Source organism: Carcharodon carcharias, chromosome 13 (genome assembly GCF_017639515.1).
Source record: "Carcharodon carcharias isolate sCarCar2 chromosome 13, sCarCar2.pri, whole genome shotgun sequence".
Lineage (NCBI taxonomy): Eukaryota > Metazoa > Chordata > Chondrichthyes > Lamniformes > Lamnidae > Carcharodon > Carcharodon carcharias.
The window spans coordinates 90,078,109-90,100,955 of NC_054479.1; the positions used below are offsets into that span (position 1 = coordinate 90,078,109).

The 22,847-nt window shown below is 45.7% G+C and overlaps 1 protein-coding gene across 1 annotated transcript in view; it reads left to right on the forward strand.

The window, feature by feature from the left end:
• The window catches only part of st8sia1 (ST8 alpha-N-acetyl-neuraminide alpha-2,8-sialyltransferase 1), a 66,203-nt gene that overhangs the window by 38,654 nt on the left and 4,702 nt on the right, over positions 1-22,847 (forward strand). The window contains exon 4 of the mRNA XM_041201868.1: positions 15,437-15,529. Coding sequence (XP_041057802.1) covers positions 15,437-15,529 — 93 coding nt within the window. The remainder of the gene's footprint in view (positions 1-15,436; positions 15,530-22,847) is intronic.

Genomic DNA, 22,847 nt, shown 5'->3' on the forward strand with positions numbered 1-22,847 from the left:
ACAGAGACCAAGTGAAGCACACCCTCATGCAATCCTGCCAGAAGCTCCCGCGCATCCTGCCGCTTGTCCTGCAACTGCTGCATTGGTGACATCTCCAGAGGTACATCATCACTGCCGGACTCAGCACGTGCCTGGTCCTCTGCAGTCCTCCGGCTGCTGGCGTCATCGGCACTCTCTGTCCGTGCCATCTCCTCCAGCAATTGTGAAGTGCCCTCCCTACTGTGACCCGGGAAACTAGCCGATGTTATACTCCCCACCGATGTGGTAGTCGCTGCGCTGGTGCCTGGCTCGCTGACATGATGTGTTGCTCGTGCCAATTGATGCCCCTCAGTTGTGGAGGGAGGGCTCTGGACTTGTTGGGGACGACCATGCAGTGGTGATGCTGAAATTAACAATAAGCACAATGCATCAGTTAGCGTTCAGTCAGTAACACCTTTCATCCCTTTCCCCCCTAGGCTCATAATGTGCTCAACCTTCAAGAACCTAAGGAGATGAACATTGGTGGGTGGTAAATAGTCAAGAGGAGGCCCAAACATTACACGCACACACAGACAGGCTGGTCAGATGGCCTAAGGAATACCACCTGAAAGGTTATGTGGATAAGTTTGAAGTTAGGCACTTGGCCAAGACAAACAAGGTACAGGAATACAGGAGAAATGGTAGGACCGTGGAAAGTAAGGACGATTACAGGGACCTTCCTGGGCAGACCCGTTAAGGTAGCAGGACAGCAACATAAGGCGTTTAACAAGGTAAAATCCAGACGTGCCTTTATTAGCCGAGGAATAGAATGTAGGAAAAGGGAGGTCATGTTGCAAGTGCAGAAAACGCTGTCGAGGCCACAGCTACACTTCTGCGTTCAGTTGTGACCTGTGCTTCATGGGAGGGATAGCTTTGGAGTGGGGAGAGTGCAGAGGTTCCTGACCAGGATACATGCTGGCCTGGAGAGTTGGAGTTATGAGGAAACATTGCAAACACTTGTGAAATTTGCGGTGGAGCACAGGAGATTGACAGGTCACATTATTGACCTTCATACCGTTATGAGGGGCATAAAATGAGTGGACAGAAGGCAACATTTCCCCTTGGCACAGGGATGACTAACATAGTGGCATTTATTTAAGTTGAGTACCATGAGGTTGACAGGTGAGGTGCTGAGGACCTTTTAGACAGAGTAATGTGAGACACACTGGCTGAAAGAGTGGTGGAGGTACAAACCCTCCTAAGATGATATAAGTATTTGGATGTGCAGCAGCGATGCCATGGCATGTTAGGCCATGGGGATAGTGGTCACAAATGGGATAAGGCAACTTTGGAAGGTGCTAGAGATGCACATCCTCAGGGGGCCAAGGGACCTTTGTGTATGACCCATACATCAGGTCTTTATCAGTCTGTGAATGAGCAGTGTTGCTGCATTAACAATTGCAACAATCATCAGTGGTTTGGATGGCGGGGAGACAAAGTGGATGGGACTGTGGGCCTCAAATACCCGACTGCTGCACCCCAGCCTCACCGACACCTGCCGACCTGGCGACTTGGCTCCTTTCCAGCTCCATGACATGTTCTTCGGAGTGGGTCAGTGTGTGCAGCACGCCCTGGCCACCACAAGTGCACAAGCACTCTTGCGTGTTGTGCGCGGTTTTTGCCTGCAGAACAGAGAACACCATTTATTGGGGCTGATTGCTCATGTACTCTGCACGCGCAGGCCGCTCCCCAACTACAGTGGCCCATCTGAGGCCGCTAGCGGCTCCTGTCCACACTACTGGTGATCAGTCCCCAGAAGATAGAACAGCTGCTCCCAACCTCCTCCCCCAACGGACACCTTGGACACATTCAGCGTCCATCACTTTCAATAACACACGGATCTTAGCGCCCATGGCAAGGAGGCGCAACTAGATGCGGCGCCGAGGCCAGCAGATGGTTCTTGGCCACGACACCATGAGGCTGCCCTTGCACCATCTTATCACCATCAATAAGATATGTGTTGGAGTTCTGAGTATGTGTCTAGCTGCCTCCCCTGCAGGTTGTCCCCAGACTGCTCAAATACAACAAACACCAACATATGCTGCAGGGAAAACCCATCTTCTCCTCAACCACTAAGGCTGATGCAAGCATGGTCACTATCTGTTTGCCCACCCAGTGTGCGCCAAATGCCCAATGCAGTAACGATGCTAAGACGTGGGCAGGGGGGCCTTCAAAGGCTAAGGCTACCTGCTGGGTTAAATGGCCAAGGCCAACATGGTACTCACTCTTCCAGAGCGCAACAAATCATTGAAGCGCTTGCGGCCCTGGGCTCCTGTTCAATGGACAGCATCTGGGGAGCTGACCACCTCCGTCACCTCTTGCCAGGCCCACTTCGTGACGTGGGGGGCCCTCCTCCTCCCATCCTCGGGATACAGGACCTCTCGTCGTGATACCACCTGCTCAATAAGGGCAGCAAGGCAGGCATCAGAGAAGTGAGGAGAAGTTGGCCCCCCGGCTGGCCTATCCTGCAGCCTGCCCTCCTCCTGTGGCCTGTCTTCCACCTGCTGTGCAGAACCCCTGCACCTGGCCATGGTGATCAACCTAAAGGAGGTTCCTAGCCTTTCTTTATACAGACTGCCGGTTCCCCATTGGAACCGGTGGTCTGTACATGCCTGCCGCAATTTTAAAAATCCCGCTCTCCACGTGAGTGTGAAATGTGCTGGGCGGGCCTTAATTGGTCCGTCCATGCAAAAAGGCGGCACGGCTGCTGGCGATTGGCTCCGCGCCCGCCCGTGATTGGGTCAGCCCCGCCCGCCTGACGAATGGAAAATTCAGCCCAATGTGTTCTTTAGTGATGTTAATTGAGGGAAAATATAGGCCAGGACACTGGGGAGAACTCTGCTGCTCTTTTTTGAGTAATGCCATTGGATCTTTTTGCATCCACCTTTGGTCAGAACGTTGTAGATTCAAGCCTCCAGACACCTGAGTCAAAAATCGAGGCTGATACTGAACATGAAGTGATGCAGATCTGGGAAGATTTCCCCCTATCCTGGCCAATATTGATCCCTATACATCCTCCCACAGGGATTACCCTCATGTCCGTCCCCTGCAGAAATTCCTCCTGTTTATCCCCGGCAGGATTCTCTTTCCTGTCTGTCCCCACAGGGATTACCCCTTCCCTTTAGAAGGTGGTGGTGAGCTGCCTTCTTGAACTGCTGCAGTCCATGTGGTGTAGGTACACCCACAGTCCTGTTAGGGAGGGAGTTCCAGGATTTTGACCCAGTGACAGTGGAGGAACGGCGATATATTTCCAAGTGAGAGTGGTGAGTGACTTGGAGGGGAAACTCCAGGTGATGGTGTTCCCATGCATCTGCTAACCTTGTCCTTCTAGATGGTAGAGGTTGAGAGTTTGGGAGGTCTTGTGTAGTATTGAGGGTGTGCTGCACTGTCAGAGATGTCACCTTATGGATAAGATGTTAAAGCGAGGCCCTATCTGGCCTATCAGGTGGTCATAAAGGACCCCATTACACTATTTAAAAGAAAAACAGAGGAGTTATTCCTGGCGTCCAGACCGATATTTATTCATTGATCAACATCAGAAAACAGATTAGCTGGTCATTATCAAATTGCTGTTTGTGGGAGCTTGCTGAGCACTAATTGGCTGCTGTGTTTCCTAAATTGAACTAGTGGCAACATTTCAAAAGTACTTCAATGGCTGTAAAAAGCACTTTGAGATGTCCAGTTTTATAAAAAGCTCTATATAAATGCAAGTCTTTCTTCATGATATCTAGTGTACTCAAAAAACATCAGGGACATCTAAGTGGATAATAAACCCTTCGAGTATCACCAGAGCTTTACAATGTTAGAGCTTTTCATATATACCTGTCAAAGTAAGTATAAAATATGAAGGTAAACATTATGTTATGGGATCAAGGGAAATATTAGGATGCCCTGGACTGCTTGAGGAAACCACCAGAAGCTGTAAGAGGAAGATAATGGCTTTGTTGTTCTGGAAGAATCAAATCAAATTAATGGAAAGATCTTCTGTGTTCAAGCTTCTCTGTGACCTTGCGTCTATTTTATCCTTGTAATTTATCACATCAAGGCCTTTTATAAATGAAAACATTTATAGATCATTTTGAAGTTTAGGCCATGTGTTTTCATAATGAATTCTCTCTCAATCTCCTGCTGCAACTTTGGCAAAAGCATGATGGGTCACTGGGAGAGAAACCATAAATACTGAAAATTAATTACAATTAGGTGAACAAGTATTTTAAATGAACAATTATGTGAAACAGGCCAGGATATCCAATGATGGTGTCCGAAATCCAGAAATGCACCATATTGTGAGGAGGCTGTTATTTGGTTTACTGTTGCAACCTTTCTTTTGTTTTTCTAAGCTCCAGAGCAAGTTCCTGACATATTCTCCCCACTCCCTATGTCCCCTCTGTGTTGAAGCAAAAACCCAGCCTGTGTCTCCTCTAACTTGTGGCCAGCTAACTGATTAAAATACATTTGTTTTTTAATTGAGAACACAAGGTGAAGTCCGAATCTCCAATGAGGTTGAAAAAAGTGAAGATCGAGATTTGACTTTTGAAGCCTGACGATTGTAGGAGGAAGGAATGGCCATTGGAAACAGAGGGGGTGAAATTGGCCTTTGGCAATGGTCAAGTTATGGGAAAGAAAGTTGGACAAATTTTAAAACAGGCAGCTGATTTGCTATTGGTGCTGTTTGAACTTCTGTGCCAAACTAGAAACTGAACTGGACCACCCCGTAAACACTGTGATCAAAAGAGCAGGTCAAAGGCTGGGAATTCTGTGATGAGTAGCTTACCTCCTGACTCCCCAAAGCCTGTCCCCAACCAGAAGGCACAAGTCTGGAGTGTGATGGAATACTTCCCACTTGCCTGGATGAGTGCAGCTCCAACAACACTCAAGAAGCTTGACACTATCCAGGACAAAGCAGCCCACTTGATCAGCATCCCATCCACCACCTTAAACATTCACTCCACCACTGGTGCAGAGTAGCTGTAGTAATTTATCACATCAAGTAGTAGAAGGTGCACTGCAACAACTTGCCAAGCCTTCTTTGACAGTACCGTCCAAACTTGAAATCTCTATCACTTACAAGAACATGGGCAGCAGAAACATGGAAACACTACCGCCTGAAAGTTCCCCTCCAAGTCTCACAAAATCCTGACTTGGAAATATATCTGTTCCTTCACTGTTGCTGAGCCAAAGTACTGGAACTCCCTCCCTAACAGCACCTGGGATTTACCTGCACCTGATGAACTGCAGCTGTTTAAGAAGATGGCTCAACACCACCTTTTCAAGACAACTAGGAATGGGCAATAAATGTTGGCTGTGCCAGTGATGCTCACACCCCATAAATGAATATAACAAAAACCATGGAATTCCACACTTCTGAGGTTCTTGGAGAGCGTGCAGAAGAGATGTGAGGTGGGTGTTAATGGGAAGGTGCAGAAAGCTGAGAGCATGTGAAGGATGGTACTTTCAAAGATTAGAAGCCACAAGGAAAGGAGGTTCAGCAAATTGCTGACCACAATATACTTGATAAAATGGAGAAAGGATGCAACAGATACGAGAGGAATCAGACAACAAACTGTCTCTTGTACATTGTCCTGGGAAGTAAAAAGAATTGAAACCAAATATACTGGCACAATGGGAGATGGGAGGCATGAAACCATTCAATGGCAGCTAAAGTGACATCAGGTATGTGTGGAAGAATCAGATGAGTGAAAACAAAAGTTGGAAATCGGATGGGGAACAGAGAATTCTCCGAAACCCTTCCATTATTTGGCTGACTTGGAAAAGTAAATTATTTGAAGCAAGCTCCCAGAATCTTGTGGATAATGATCTTTTCATTAGCTGAGGCACAGGCTGGGAATGAAGTCTAACTTACCCTGTGGTTCCAAATGAGATTGGACCAGTTTGCAGAGCTGGATATGTTGTGGGTGTTTTACAAGGTACAAGGATGGGAAGAAGCCAGCAGCGAGGAGATGGATAATTTTGCACTGTTAACAAAACATTGGCAGAGTAGTGTTGAGCAGCGAGTGGTAATGACCTATAATTCTCCGCTTATAAGGGTGGTGGAAGCAGAGACAATCAATGGTTTCAAAAGGAAGTTAGATGTTCACTTGGAGAAAATAAGTTTGGAGGGCGAGCAGGAGAAAGGGACTGACTGGATTGCTCAGCAGAGGACTGGTATGGACTTGTTGGTCTCCATCTATACCCTAATGACTCTATATGATCACTTGATTCAACACTACTGAAGCAGCTAGAAAGTACATCAGCAATTGGCAAGTCATAGTTTTTTTTGAATGTTGTTGCATTCAATGGCCCCAGCCAGTGTACACCCTCTCAGCATGTCAAATGCAACAACATGAGCACCTGTGAAGCCTGGTAGAGTGAGCAGGCTCTTTGGGAATGTGTGGAAGAGGCCACATACAGGTCAAAAATAAGGAAGAGCTTCTATTTATATACAAGTGGTCACTTTAGAGTGCTTTACAGCCTTTTCTGAAGTGCAGCCACTATTGTAATGTAGGAGATAAAAACAGGCACAGCAAGCTGCCACAAACAGCAATGTGATCCGTTTTTTAGTGTTTATTGATAGTAGCCAGGATAACACGAAGTCATCATAGGAATGTGCTTGCAACAAACGTCTACACTATCACTTCAGATCTAGCACTCTGCCCGCTTGGTGTGAACTCTCCACTCTCCATTCTGACCTATTAAACTTAATGTAAATAAAACTGATTCAAGCCCTAGTTTTTTTAGATAAACACATAGACAGAGAATAATTATTAGCAAACAAAGGCTTGGGTTCATATTCTTTTCAATGTAGACCTTGATATTTTGTTAATTAGTAAGTATACTGACTAAAAGGATCAGTTTGTACCTAAGTGACAGGATGCAGGCCTTATCCAGTCTTAATCCTAGAGTGAAAATTAGGAAAACCTTCTAGAATTACTAACAAGGAAGTCGAAGACCTCAGCTCCATGCAACAGAAATTTGCACATATGAATGTGACACATTAAATATGACCCATGCATCTCAAAACCTGTACATGTAAAAGAGTTTTGAATACAGATTGTAGATATAAATATTCTTCTGATTCATCTGTACCAGTTTTTATTCAAAATCTAAACTTGTTCTTGGGTAGTTTGCATGATTTTTCTGTGATGAATGGCAGATTATTAAATATGATTCAATATTATACAGTAGGCAAATGAATGGTCTAACACAAAAACAGAAATAGAAATACCTGGAAAAACTCAGCAGGTCTGGCAGCATCGGCAGAGAAGAGTACAGTTGACGTTTCAAGTCCTCATGACCCTTCAACAGAACTAAGTAAAAATAGGAGAGGGGTGAAATATAAGCTGGTTTGGGGAGGGGGTTGGTGGTTGTTGGGACAAGCAAGCAGTGATAGGAGGAGATAACCAAAAGATGTCACAGACAAAAGAACAAAGAGGTGTTGAAATTGGTGATATTATCTAAAATTATTACCCTAATATCACCACCTTCAACACTTCTTTGTTCTTTTGTCTGCAACATCTTTGGTTATCTCCACCTATCACTGCTTGCTTGTCCCAACAACAACTTCTCCTCCCACCCGCACCCCCCCCCCCTCCCCCCAAACCCTTAAACCAGCTTATATTTCACCCCTCTCCAATTTTTACTTAGTTCTCTTGAAGGGTCATGAGGACTCGAAACGTTAACTGTGCTCTTCTCCGCCGATGCTGCCAGACCTGCTGAGTTTTGCCAGTATTTCTATTTCTGTTTTTGGATTTCCAGCATCCACAGTTTTTTGTTTTTACGAATGGTCTAACAGATGTTCGCAGATTAATAAATCTCACTTCCACATTTACTTCAGCATTTGATATCATGTTATCACATTACAGCACAATGCTGACACCCCAGGGCTGAGTGATGGCAGAGACTTCAGCACATAATCTAAAGCTGACACTCTAGTGCAGTACTGCACTGTCAGAAGTGCTGTATTTAGGAAAAGCCTTTAAACTGAGGTCCCGCCATCCCTCTCAGCTGGATGTAAAAGGCCCCACAGCACTATTTGTAGGAGAGCAGTGTCCTAGTCAACATTTATTTGTCAATCAACATTGTCATATACCATAATTTTCTAAACATAATATACCCCTAAATATAATGCAAACATGAAGGAAAAATCAAATTCGCTTTACCGCCATAAATAATAAACACCTAGACTTTTACAATGTCATAGTCAAAGTGACGCTTATTGACCAAAGTAGTGAGCAAACCCAATTAAGCTAAAGACAATGTTCCAGACATCACCATCACCAAACTTGGATATGTCCTGTCCCACTGGCAGGACAGACCCAGCAGAGATGGCAGCACAGTAGTATACAGTCAGGAGGAAGCTGCCCTAGGAGTCCTCAACATCGACTCAGGACCACATAAAGCCTCATGGGATCAGGTCAAACGTGGACATGGAAATCTCCGACTGATTACCACATACCGTCCCCCCTCAGTTGATGAATCAGTGCACCTCCATGTTGAACACCACTTGGAGGAAGCACTGAGGATGGCAAGGGCACAGAATGTACTCTGGGTGGAGGACTTCAGTGTCCATCACCAAGAGTGGCTTGGTAGCACCGCAACTGGCTGAGCCCTAAAGGACATAGCTGCTAGTTAGGGTCTGTGGCAGGTGGTGAGGGAACCAACAAGAGGGAAAAACATACTTGACCTCATGCTCACCAACCTGCCTGCCACAGATGCATCTGTCCATGACAGATGGTAGGAATGACCACCGCACTGATCTTGTGGACACAATGTCCCACCTTCACATTGAGGATACCCTCCATCATTTTGTGTGGCGCTAGCACCGTGCTAAATGGGATAGATTTCAAACAGATCTAGCAACTCAAGACTGGGCAACCATGAGGCGTTGTGGGACATTAGCAGCAGCAGAATTGTACTCAACCACAATCTGTAACCTCATGGCCCGGCATATCCCCCACTCTACCATTACCATCAAGTCAGGGATCAACACCGGTTCAATGAAGAGTGCAAGAGGGCATGCCAAGAGCAGCACCAGGGATACCTAAAAATGAGGTGTCAACCTGGTGAAGCTACAACGCAGGACTACTTGCGTGCCAAACAGCATAAGCAACAAGAGATAGACGGAGCTAAGTGATTCCACAACCAATGGATCAGCTCTAAGCTCTGCCACATCTAGTCGGGAATGGTGGTGGACAATTGAACAATTCACTGGAGGAGAAGGGTCCACAAATATCCCATCCTCAATGATGGAGGAGCCCAGTACACCAGTGCAAAAGATAAGGCTGAAGCACTTGCTACAATCTTCAGCCAGAAGTGCGAAGTGAATGAACCACCTTGGCCTCCTCCGGAAGTCCCCAGCAGCACAGATGCCAGTCTTCAGCCAATTCGATTCACTCCACGTGATATCAAGAAACGGCTGAAGGCACTGGATACTGGCCCTGACAACAGTCCGGCAATAGTACTGAAGACTTATGCTACAGAAAGTAAATAATTCCAATAAATATAAAAAATCTCAAGACTTACCAGTAGCTTCTTGATCATTTCTTTCAAATATTATGTTTATAAATACCAGTTTTGAAAAAACCCGGTTTGATTTGTTACCATGTGTAACATGGACTCTAACTTCCAGATAAAGTTTTAAGGAAGAACTGTTAAGTAAATTGCTCTATGTCATTGCTGTTTGTGGGAGTTGGCTGCGCATAAATTGATTGTCGTGTTTCCTACTTCAGAACAGTGACTATACTTCCAAAGCACACTTCACTGGCTGTAAAGCACTTTGGGATATCATGAGGTTGTGAAAGGTGCAAATCCTTTACTAAGTATTTGGGAGAAGTCCTAAGATCATTGTGATAAATGATAGACTAGGAAAAGAGATATATGAAAAGGGTAATATAGTGAGGCTCTAAAACAGTAGAAGCCTCACGTCTAACTTGTTTCTGGCCATACTACTTCATGATATCACTGCTGCCATTTCCTTCATTGCAGAGATCCTTTCCATGGATGGAAATGGGTTTGAAAATCCCCACCCTCCTCAATGTTTCTGCTTGGTCTAATCCTGTACTGGCATGGAGATATTAATATTAATGCTGGGAATCTGTTGCTTACACTGCTCCCTTACATACATTTCGCTGCACTCTTAAGTACCTACTGAGGTTCAGGATCAGTTCTAATCTCTGCTAAACCTCTTCTCCCTTGCTTCAGCTCATCTGCGGCTGAAACTAGCATCCATTGTTACCCCTCAAATCAACTATTCCAGTACTCTCCTGGTTGGTCTCCCACAACTCACTGACTTACACTGGCTCCTGGTCCATCCACTCCTCAAGTTTAAATTCCTGTTTTGAAATCTCTCCATGGCCTCGACCCTCCCTACCTGTCTAACCTTCTCCAGCGTTCCACAATACCTGTGCTTTTCTGATCTTAGCACCTTGCACTTCCTCAATTTGAACGGCCCCGCTATGGCTTCAGCTGCCTAGGCCCTAAGCTCTGAAATTTGATCCCTAAATTAATATGATTTGAAATAACAGTGGAAACTTTAAGCCCATGCAGCTTCCTTCAGTCTCAGCTGATGCCAGGAGCCTGTGTGTGTTGAGCAGACTGGGCTGTGGTGTGTTGTCACTGGCTCCGAGGGCCTCCTTGCTCACTGCATATTCGCTGCTCGGTGCCATCCTTCTGTCAGGGTGCTCCTCACTGCAATCTACCTCCCTCTCTTCATTTACAACACTTCTTAAAAACTACATCTTTGACCAAGCTTTTGGTCATCTGCTCTAATAGTTCCTAATGCGGCTTGGTGTCACAGTTTATTTGATAATCCTACTATGAAACACCTTGGAATGTTTTACAATAAGGTTTTATATAAATGTCGATTGGGCCTTTTCCATGTTATTCTAACAAATGCCCATGGGTCACTCAAAATCATTCAGAACTGCTTGTACTCCAGCCAAGTGCAGCTTCAAATGTCAGACATTCAGGTCGAGATTTTCTGTGCCCGCCAGTGTCGGGTGTGTTCAGTGGCGAGTGGACAATATGGTTCGATCGGTTTCATGATGATGTGAAACCAGTTGGCAATCGTCCACTCAGTCAATGTTCCCCGCCATCGGACGTTGGGAACCTCATTGTAATACATCAGCATATTATTAGGCCTGCCCGCCGGAATTGTCCCCCTCCACACACTCTCCTTCCCACCCCGCCCCCACCTCCACTGGACCGTCCATTCATACTGTGTGTTTCACAACAACACATAAGCGACATGTACCTGGCGAGCTGCACTACCTTGCTTTGATTAGCACTCTCAGTCATCAGCGCCAGGCTTCACAGTTGGCACCACATCACTTTTACGTGGTCTCATGGTGGGGCTCACGGCAGGTCTCTATCTACCAGATCAACCATATGTGGGTGGCTTTTCAATGGCTGCAGGGCTAGGGCTTGCTTGGCAAAGGGGGAGAAGTGGCCTCAGACAAGGGAAGAGGCGCAGGACAAGAGTTGTATTGGGTATCCCAGGGTGTGTGTGGGGGCACATGTTGATCTGTGGAAGTGGCCTCAAGATGGTGAGGGCTGAGGAGGCAGTCTCCAGAGGAGCTGAGGCCAGATGGAGATGCAAAGGTGTGTGTGAGAATGGGTGGAGATGTCCCTTGAGCTGGCAGTGAGTGAGATACCAGTAAATGTGTGATGGGCTTGAGTGTGTGAGTTTAGAGAGATGGGATGGTTGCCATAACCTGGCTGCACAGATGAGATCTTTTATCCTCTACCTGCACTGGACGGCCAACGTCTTCTGTGCTGCATTGGCACAGATCACTGCTGCCATCGCCTACCAATCCTGGTTGATCACACTGCTGCCATCCTGCAGCCAGAGCAGGGGTAGAGGACATCGAGCTGGGCCTCCACGGCATCCAAAAGGCGTTCCAGTGATGTGTCACTAAACCTGGGGGGTTGCAGTCTTTCTGCCTTTCGTGGACACCTTCCGTGCAGCAGTCGTGGGCTGGAAGCACTGAGATGTGTGCATGCGGCTAGACTTTAAATATGGTGCCTGGCTTGATGGAGCGGCGAGTTATGTGTGGCGGGCGAATGAGAGCCTGCCCACCATTGAAGTGGCATGTTTCCCGGGAATGCATAACTAATGCAGTAGGTTTTGGACGAAAACGGGTGTAAACCCACCATTGTGCCCAGGCATGTAAAACATTTTACCCACCTGCTACTGCTCTTAGTGCAAATCTGGGACAATTCCACTGTCATTCTTGTATCAACAACAATTTACTCCAGTGGGAAGACCCCAAGCCTTGAGCCCCTGCCTCGAACTCCCTATCTGTGTCACCGATTCCCTTGCCCTCCCTGACTCCAGTTCCAGACTGTACTGGAGCATGTGTAATCTCAATGACACTGAGCTGAACTTCCAAATCCACATCCTTGTACCACAAAGACCACCTACCTCCATTTTGTAACATCACCGTCTCTGTACCCGCCTCAGTCCATCTATCGTAACCTCCAGACAACTACAGTGCTGCTTCACCTGGCCTCCCACCTCCAGCTCTGCATAGAATTCAGTTCATCAAAAACTCTGCTACCTGGACTCTAACTCCCACTACGTCCTGCTCACCCATCACCCTTGCCCTCACTGGCCGACATTGGCTCCCGATATCCCAAAGCCTCAGGTTAAAAATTCTCATTCCCACATTTAAATTGTCCATCCTTATCTCAATAACATCTTCGGTGTCCTTTTGAACTCTCCGTTTCTTTTATTTCAGGGGCTAAGCACTGGAATCCCCTCCCTAAGGCTGTCTGACTTCTTTACCACCCTCTCCTTCATTAAGACTCTTGTTAAAATCCACCTCTTTGTGCAAGCATTTGCCCAGGTCCCTCTGAATACCCCCTACTTTAACCGTTGCGCCTCCATGCACTGCCTTGGTCCTTTCTTCACTCTATCTTAAGGGAGTTATATAAATGTATGTTGTTGTAAAGCAATATTGAAGTTCCTTAATTAACTGCTGACCAGATCTGCCGTGATGTCTTCAGCATTAATTCACCATAGTGGGTTATAACAGTGTGAGATAGCGGTGGTATTACAGGAAGTAATACGTAGGTGACACTTACAGAAGTCAATGTCCTATAAATGTACTTTATATAGTACATTTATTATGGTGTTTTTGTCCACTAGACACACACTCTTTTGTATGTGTGGGGTTAGAAACTGGCATGTCTTTTAACAGTGTAAAACAGATGTAAAGCTAACCAATTTATACTGGGCCAGCCTGTGTCCATTCTGTACATGGATTGTCCCCCCTTTAGGAACCCTTTCCTTTAGAAGCCTCAGGTGGTCCCCCTAAACAGGCATTAGATGCCTTAAAAATGCAAATGAGGTGCCTGTGAAAAATCGCATTCGGATGTTAGTCAGCAATGGGCAAGGCGGACATTGAGCCTAAACTCCTCAGGAGTCTACAAGGCTTCCACAGCTGTAATGAAAGTTAAGCTAAATATTCCTTTCTTTTAAACTGTGTTCCTGTGAAGCTAGGAGGAACAAGAATATAACCCTTCCCTACCCCTTAACATTACCTGAAGGTGATTGCCAGTGAGGCAGATGACCAATCACTGACGTCTCCGATTGGGCAAGCTGCTGGTAGAGGCATGACCAGCACCTGTAGCTGTGGGAGCCAAAGTAAATCGTGGCAAGAGCAAGGCCATGTTCTTTGGGAATTGGGCTGACCAATCCTTTATCCCCTTCACTGTCAGGTCAGACTGCCTGAAGGTGCTGGGCAGGTGGTTCGGAGGGACCAGGGCATGTGTTAGAAACTGGAAGGAGTGAGTGGCTATGGTGAAAAGAAAACTGGCCATATGGGAACTCTCCATTGCAGGTAAGAACCTGGCCATCAGATGTGAGGCACCCTCGTTGTTGCTATACGCAGGTCTGGCCCATTCCTCACTCCTGCGCTGTAGCCACCCGAGCCATCTTTCGCTTTACCTGGAGATCGAAAGTGGATCATGTTTGCAGGGACACAATGTACAGGAACCTCTAGATAAAGGGGGAAAAACACGTGCCCAACATCACCCTCATCCTGATGGCCACCTTTGTGTGTGGCTGCATCAAGCTGTACATAGACCCTGGGTACGCACACACCATGTGTCACTACATTGCTGAGGTTCTACCTGTCCCCAGTTTTGCGAAGGATGAGTCTGGCCATGCTGCCGCGGAACGCTCCAAGTAGTTGGACCGTGCCGTACCACCTGTCCCCCGTGGAAAAATTTATGCAGAGAAACACTTGACCACAAGTCCATCAGACAGTGGTCAGCATGTATCGTCCTAGAGGCCCTGTGGTCAAAGGAGATTGTGGATCCTGTCGGATGCTTCCCCGAGCAGACTGTCAAAGTCATTTGGCAGAATGCCTCATCGCCAGAACTCTCCAACAAGCACCAAGATGTAGATTGTCTGGTGGTGAGAAAGGCCCTCCCCGTCAGATCCTTCCTACATGCCAGGAGTCTCAGCCCCTCTGCACGTTGTCCTCGAGGTGGCTGTGGTGGGGAAGAGACCGTTGTTCACCTCCTTGTGGAATGTGCCTTTGTAAAGAAGGTCTGGAGAGAGATGCAGTGGTTTCTGTCGTGGTTCATCCCGAGCAGTTCTGTGACACAGGACTCTGTGCTCTATAGGCTGTTCCCAGGGATACACACTGAGATAAACATCAACTGCAGCTGGAGGATCATCAACTCAGTGAGAGATGCTTTTTGGTCTGCCCAAAACTTGTTGGTCTTCCGGTGCAAAGAGTTGTCCTCGACCGAGTGTTTCAGATTGGAACATTCCAAGGTCCAGGACTACGTGCTGAGGGCGCACTAAACCTTGGGGCAGCCGCCACAAAGGCGCAATGGGGAAAGGTCGCTGTCTAAGACCTTTCTGCCACAGTGCACCGTGGGCTGGAAATTTTAAAGATCCCTCAGGCTGTATGACTCACATTAAATGTATGCAGTGAATACTACATGTATCACAATTGCATTGAAGCACCTCAGAGTGCAACATAACCTAGGCAGATAACTTAAATACCATTGTACTGTCTGACTGTCTGTAAAGACCATGTTGAAATGTCTGCAATATTCATTGATTGTATTGAAGCACCTCATGATCTATGTGGAAAACTTGAATATGATTGCAATTTTTGTGATGGCCATTTTGAAATGCTTTGTAATGCTCTTTCAGATATTTTACAAATAAAGTATATTTTTCCAAAAAAAGGTTGCTGTGTGTGCTGAGACCCAAGGACCAAGTTCCAACAAACCTCAAACCTTTCAGTTCAGGCGCAGCACCGAGTCTAGGTCTGAGAAACAGATCCTGACCAACATACACCCTGTTGTGTTCTAATGAAACAAGGGTGGATTCTATCTTGTGGACAAGTAAAGAGCATGCAGTTCTAGATTGTTAAAAGACATCTGTTTCTCTTTGCAGGTGTAACCTTCCTCCTCTATCTAATGAGTACACCAGGGACGCTGGGTACAGGACACACCTAGTGACTGCAAACCCAAGCATCATCGAGAAAAGGTAAGGTGCAGTATTCTTGTGGTAACTGAAAACAGAAAGTCAGAGTGAAGCAGAATTGGTTTGTTCTCCCTGCCTGTGTGGCACCAAGTTGTTCAGTCTTCTTGCTGACCTTCAGTAGGACAACACCAATACCATTGTTTATACTAAGGAGGACAAGGAAAAGCATAGAAGCCCTGGTGGTCTGTGCCTTCAACTCTGATCAACACAGTGACCTGAAACCAGTCCAGCAGCAGTTAAAGTACCATGTCATTAATTATAAATCATCATGCCTTTTGCAACCAGTTCCAAACATTAAGCGATAGCAACCCCAGCAATTCAATGAGTGAAAGCAGTAAAATGCCCTCAGGGCAGTTCCATTCTGAAGGATAGCATTTGCTTATTCACTTGTTGAAGAGCAGTGGCTGTTGGCACTGAGTGCAACTTGATTTGATGTTGTTTAGATTTTTTTTCTAAGGGCCTGTATTTTCTTCCTTCCTGTTTTAGGAACACAGCAGTATAGGAAGCCCTTCAGCCCCTCAAGCCTGTTTTGCCATTCAATTATATCATGGCTGATCTGCATCTTAACTCCACCTCCCAGCCTTGGTTCTGTAACCAAGTTAATCAAGCGGAGGTGAAATCATCGTCAGCCATGATATTATTGAAAGGCGGAGCAGGCTTGAAGGGCTGAATGGCTCACTCCTGCACCTAAGTCCTATGTGCCTATGTTCCTATGTAACCCTTAATACTCTCAGTTCTGAAATTTTTAATTGATACCCAGCCTTAACAGCTTTGTGAGGGAGAGAGTTCCAGATTTCCACTAGCCCTGTGTGAGAAAATGCCTCCCCACATCACCCATGAACAGCAAGGTCTAACTTGAAGATTATGCCCCTTGTCCTGGACTCACTCAACACGGGAAATAGTTTTTCTCTATGTTAGAAGGGGGACTGTGGTGTGGTGAAGTTTCTCCACTGAGCCCAGTAACTCAGTTGGTATAGAGTAGGAGGATTTCTGATCTGGTCGCTGGTCTACACTGAGCAAATTGCTGTTGACGAGGGTGACCATGGGGCCTTACAGTTGCTGTGGGTTCCCGTGCCAGTTGGAAGTATGCAATGCTGATGAGACGAGAATGAGTCTCAGTTGTGATGGCTTCTTAGTTTGCAGGCTGCCCTGGTGACTAAGCGCTCTCAACTCTGAGTCAGAAGTTAGTGGGCTCAGGTCTGGACTTGAGCACATGAGCCAGACCAACACTTCAGTGCAGTACTGAGGGAGTGCTGCACTATTGGAGGTGCTTTCTTTTCAATTAGAAATTAAACTTGGACCCCAACAGCCCTCTCAGGTGGATGTAAAAGAACCTGTGACATTGTTACAAAGAAGAGCAGGAGAGTTCCTGCTATACAAAGCCAAGTTCCTTCTGTTTTCAAAACAGAAAATGCTGGAAAGACTCAGTAGATCCTGAAACATGGTTAACATTTCAGATCGATGACCTTTCATCAGAACCCTGATTTCCTGCTCTTCTTTGCAATAGTGTTATGGAGTTTGAATTCCAGGTCTGATCTGGTACAGATGCAAGTTCACAAATAGGCCAGATTTTGCACTATTATCGCAATTGAGAGGATTGAACAAGGAGTGTTCAGCACTATGTCAGGCCCACGGTGTAAGATGTGACTTCTCACCCGCGACTGGTTGTTCTGCTTTGGACATGAGATTTGTAAGAAATAATAAACAACACTCAGAACCCATAAGAAACACTAGTGTCTTTACTAGATTGTTAGGAATACCAGTTACACCTAACAGCCAAGTAACACAATACATAAATACATTACAAGAAGTTACAGATAACATTCACACATGTGCATTCTGTATTTCATTTAAACTATTGCATCTAATTGCCTGCGAGTGTCAACTGCAGTTCCCACTTAAAGTACCATTACTTCTGTCTGGAATTTTACCATTCCTTCCAACACTGATGGCCCTCATTTCTCTGCCAGCTCTACGGACATAGGGAAAGATGGACAATGGGACTGACAGGAGAAGCAGCCCATATAGGGTATCCCCCCAAACCAGAGTTAGCTCCTGGGGATGACAGGGAGACGCACTTGATGAGGCTGAAGGTCAGCAGGAATGTTGTTGACTCAGGTGTCCGTGTGTACCTGCGGGGTCGGTCACGCCCTGCATTCTGTACAACCAGTGATTGTGAAGCCCATCACTGCCCCAAGCCTTCTTGTTAGAGGCATCTTCCAATCATCCACAAAAGATATCACTGTTGTATTAAGTTAATAAGCTACCACAGAAATAAAGTCACAGACCTGAAACTTGAACACAGATGCTGCCTGACCTGCTGAGTATTTCCAGCATTTTCTGTTTTTATTGCAGATTTCCAGCATGCTTTTGTGAGCTACCACTGTTATCACAATAATGTGTGACAAATAAAAGCAATTTATATAGCACCTTTCATGAATATGGGATGTCTCAAAGCATTTTACAGCCAATAAAGTACGTTATGAAGTGTAATCAAATGCAGGAACTACAGCAGCCAGTTTACACGCAACAAAATCCAACAACAGAACCCTTGTTCTAAAATGGGTGTAAGGATAAGCCCAGCAACTACAGACTACCCAGTTTAACCCCAGGAGTGGGGAAGCTTCTAGAAGCAACAATTCCTGACAAATTAACAATACTTGGACAAATGGAGTTAATTAAGGAAAGCCAATTTGTTAAGGGCAAATCAAATTTAACTGACTTAATTGAGCTTTTTGATAAGGTAACAGAGAGGGTTGATGAGGGTACTGTGGTCGATGTGATGTGGACTTTCAAAAGGCTTCGATGAAGTATCTCAACAGGCTTGTCAGCAAATATAGATGCCATGGAATAAAAGGGATAATAGCAGCATGGAGGCAAAATTGGCTGATTGACAGGAAACAGGTAGCAGAGGTGAATGGCAGAGGTTTTTTGGACTGGAGGAAGGTTTATAGGGGAGTTCTGAGGCGTCAGCATTAGGACCCCTGCTTATCTTGATGTACATTAATAGTCTAGACTTGGGTTTACAGGGGACAATTTCAAAACTTGAGGATGACACAAAACTTGGAAGTATTGTGATCCTTAAGGATTGTGATAAACTTGACGAGGAAATAGACAGGCTGGTGGAATGAATGGACAAATGGCAGATGAAATTTAATGCAGAGAAGTGTGAAGGAATAATGAGAAGAGGCAATATGAAATAAAGGGCACAATTCTAAATGGGGTCCAAGAGCAGAGGGAGGGGTTTGGTGGGGGGTGGGGGGGGGGAATTGAGTGGGGAGAGATTTGATGGCGCTGGGGGGGAGTGAGTATGGAGGGGGAGTTTGTGTGATATATGTGCACAGATCATTGAAGGTGACAGAGCAGGTTGGGAAAGTGATGAAAAGTGATGAATAAAGCATACGGTATCCTGGGCTTTATAAATGGGGCATAAAAGCTAGGAAGTTATGATAAACCTGTATAAAATGCTGGTTTGGCCTCAACTGTGCCCTGGGGGCAGGTTGGCAGGTGGGTTCTTGATTGGTAAGGGGATCAAAGGTTACGGGGAGAAGGTGGGAGAATGGGGTTGAGAAACTTATCAGCCATGATTGAATGGCGGAGCAGACCGTATAGTGGTAGCATCACAGACTCGTTCGTAACTGAAGGATTGTGAATTCAGATCACAGCCAGAACAGCTTGAGAATTTGTATTCTGGTTAAGAACAAATTCGAGGAAGGAAAGGCTGGTGTCAGTAAAAATGACTGTGAAAGTGCCACATTGTCGTAAAAATCCAGATGATTCAATGTCCATTAGGAAAAGAAACCTGCTGTTCTTATCCTATATGTAAGTGCAGTCCCACATTGGTGTGGTTAACTTTGAAGGAGCCTATCAAGGGATTGGAAGTAAATGCTGCCCTTGCCATTGATGTCCATATCCTGAGAATTAATAAAGCAACGAATAAATTAAAGCATGTGAGGGTCAATTAATGGTAATGCCACTGGACTAGTAATCCAGAGCAAAAACAAAAATACCTGGAAAAACTCAGCAGGTCTGACAGCATCAGTTGATACAGTTGACGTTTCGAGTCCGAATGACCTTTCATCAGAACTAAGACATATAGAAATGAGATGAAATATAAGCCGGTAGATGGGGGTGGGTGGGACAGGTAGAGCTCAATAGGAGGCCAGTGATAGGTGGAGCCCAAAGAGAGAGACTGCCAAAGATGTCATAGACAAAAGGACAAAGAGGTGTTGATGGTGGTGATATTATCTAAAGGATGTGCTAATGGGGACATTAAGGGTAGAAAGCAGGACGAGCTAGTGGCAGATGGCCCTGGTGGGGGTGGGGTGGGGGGAAGGGATCAAAATGGGCTAATAGGTGGAGATAAAACAATAGATCGAAATAAATTTAAAAATAGGAGGGAAAAGAAAAATATATTTGTAAATTTTTTTTTTTAGTTATTGGAAAAAGGGGGATCGGAAAGGGGGTGGGATGGAGGAGAGAGTTCATGATCTGAAATGTTGAACTCAATATTAAGTCCGGAAGGATGTAAAGTGCCTAATTGGAAGATGAGGTGCTTTTCCTCCAGTTTGCGTTGAGCTTCACTGGAACAATGCAGCAGGCCAAGGAGGGACATGTGGGTATGAGAGTAGGGTGGTGTGTTGAAATGGCAAGCGACAGGGAGGTCTGGGTCATGCTTGCAGACAGACTGAAGGTATTCTGCAAAGCGGTCACCCAGTCTGCGTTTGGTCTCTCCAATGTAGAGGAAACCGCATTGGGAGCAACAAATGCAGTAGACTAAATTGAGGGAAGTGCAAGTGAAGTGCTGCTTCATCTGAAGGGAGTGTTTGGGCCCTTGGATGGTGAGAAGAGGGGAAGTAAAGGGGCAGGTGTTGCACCTTCTGTGGTTGCATGGGAAGGTGCCGTGGGAGGGGGTTGAGGTGTAGGGGGTGATGGAGGAGTGGACCAGGGTGTCCTGGAGGGAACGATCCCTGTGGAAAGCCGCCGGGGGGTTGGAGGTGAAGGGAAGATGTGTTTGGTGGTGGCATCATGCTGGAGTTGGTGGAAATGGCAGAGGATGATCCTTTGAATCCGGAGGCTAGTGGGGTGATAAGTGAGGATAAGGGGGACCCTATCATGGTTCTGGGAGGGAGAGGAAGGCTAATCCAGAGTAATCCAGAGGCCCAGGCTGTTGTCCTGGGGACAAGGATTCAAATCCCACCAAGGCAGCTGGTGGAATTTAAGGCCATGAAACCATTGTTGGTGTCGTAAAAACACCATCTGGTTCACTAATGTCCTTCAGGCAAGGAAATCTGCCATCCTTATCCATTCTGACCTAGATCTGACTCCAGATCCACAGCAACATGGTTGACTTTCAACACTGCCCTGTGAAATGGTGTGGCAAGCCACTTTATGCAAGGAGAATTAGGGAGGAGCAACAAATGCTGGCCATCCAAGCGACATCCACATCCCACGAAAGAATAAATTAAAGATGTGGGCTCTCCAGGCCTCACACGGGAAATGCTACAATACTCAGTCACACAGTAAATGCATAAACAACACTTCTCCACTAACCCTTTTGCAGTCTGTAATCTCCAGTAGTTCACACAGACAGCTATTCATGGTCCTGCACCTCACGTTTTTGTGTGTTTGGGTGCATTTCAGTGGCTTGTGAATTGCAGTGTTCACTCAGTGCTAATTAACATTTTGATCAGACAATGAAAGTCTGGAGAGGGGTATCCCATGTCACTGACTATCTCAACTATTCGTCATGAAAATACAGAAGTGCTATTGAAGTCTGTAAATTCCTGAAACTTTTTTTTGTCTTGATTGAATTTAAATGTTTCTTGGGGGGGGTGTTGGGGGAGGGGGGTGTTGTGGAGGGGGGGAGGTGTGGTGGTGGAGGGCAGGGGTGAGGGGGGTGGGGGGAATGAACTGAAGCCATTAATAATGCTTGACCTGCCACCAATTGCTCATCGCTCTTGTTAGTGACAGAATCATGACTGCAGCCATCTAAACCAATGCGTATTGACTTGAATGCAAAGAAAATCCTATTATGAGGGAAAACAAAGTATGGGGGTGGGTCTGAGCTGTGCTGAATTTTTCTTCCCTTCAATATCTGTCATGAACCTTTTATCACTCCCCAAGGACCATAGGCAGCCTGTCATTGTTTCTTAGACAATACATCTCTCAGCAGCAGATACGATAGGCTGATTATTCAGCCTTTCTGCTAAACCTGCCCTCAAACAACCTCCAGGTTCAGAATTGCTGCAAACTGATTCCATCATTGCAAAATCCTGTCTTCCTCAAATTCCAGTGCTGATTTAAAAAAAACTCCTGCTGGGTAAGGAGGCTTTTAATTGATATATAATTTAAACTGCTTATTGCGGACTATAAAAGTACACTAATTTACTGAAAACCACTGCTAAGAAACAACTTGTATTCATAAAGCACAACGATATATCCTCAGGGAGTCCCAAGCACATGGCAACCAATTCATTCACCTTTGAAGTACAGTCACTCTAACTATGAAGGTAAAATTGTTTAAGCACATCAGCACTGAGGAATCCAAATCTATCTATTTTTTGGAGTAGGGGCAGCGGGTGCTTTACAATACCGAGAACAGGCAAAGGATGGTTTGGAATACTTTAACAAAAACAAAAATAGCTGGAAAAACTCAGCAGGTCTGACAGCATCTGCGGAGAGGAATACAGTTAACGTTTCGAGTCCGTATGACTTTTCATCAGAACTGAAGAGAAATAGAAATGAGGTGAAATATAAGCTGTTAAGGGGGTTGGGGGGGGGTGGTTCAGGTGGAGCTGGATAGAGGGCCAGTGATAGGTGGAGGAAAAAGGGAGATCGCCAAAGATGTCATAGACAAAAGGACAAAGGGATGTTGACGGTGATGATATTATCTAAGGAATGTGCTAATGGTGACATTAGGGTAGAAAGCAGGATGAGCAAGGTACAGATAGCCTTAGTGCGGGTGGGGTGGGGGGAAGGGATCAAAATAGGCTAATAGGTGGAGATAAAATAATGAATGGAAATAAAGTTTAAAATAATAGAAATAGGTGAGAAAAGAAAAATATATTTAAAAAATATATAATAATTATTAGAAAAAAGGAGATTGGAAAGGGAGTAGGGATGGAGGAGAGAGTTCATGATCTGAAGTTGTTGAACTCAATGTTAAGTCCGGAAGGCTGTAAAGTGCCTAATCAGAAGATGAGGTGCTGATCCTCCAGTTTGCGGTGAGCTTCACTGGAACATTGCAGCAGGTTAAGGACGGACATGTGGGCATGAGAGCAGGGTGGTGTGTTGAAATGGTAGGCGACAGGAACCATTG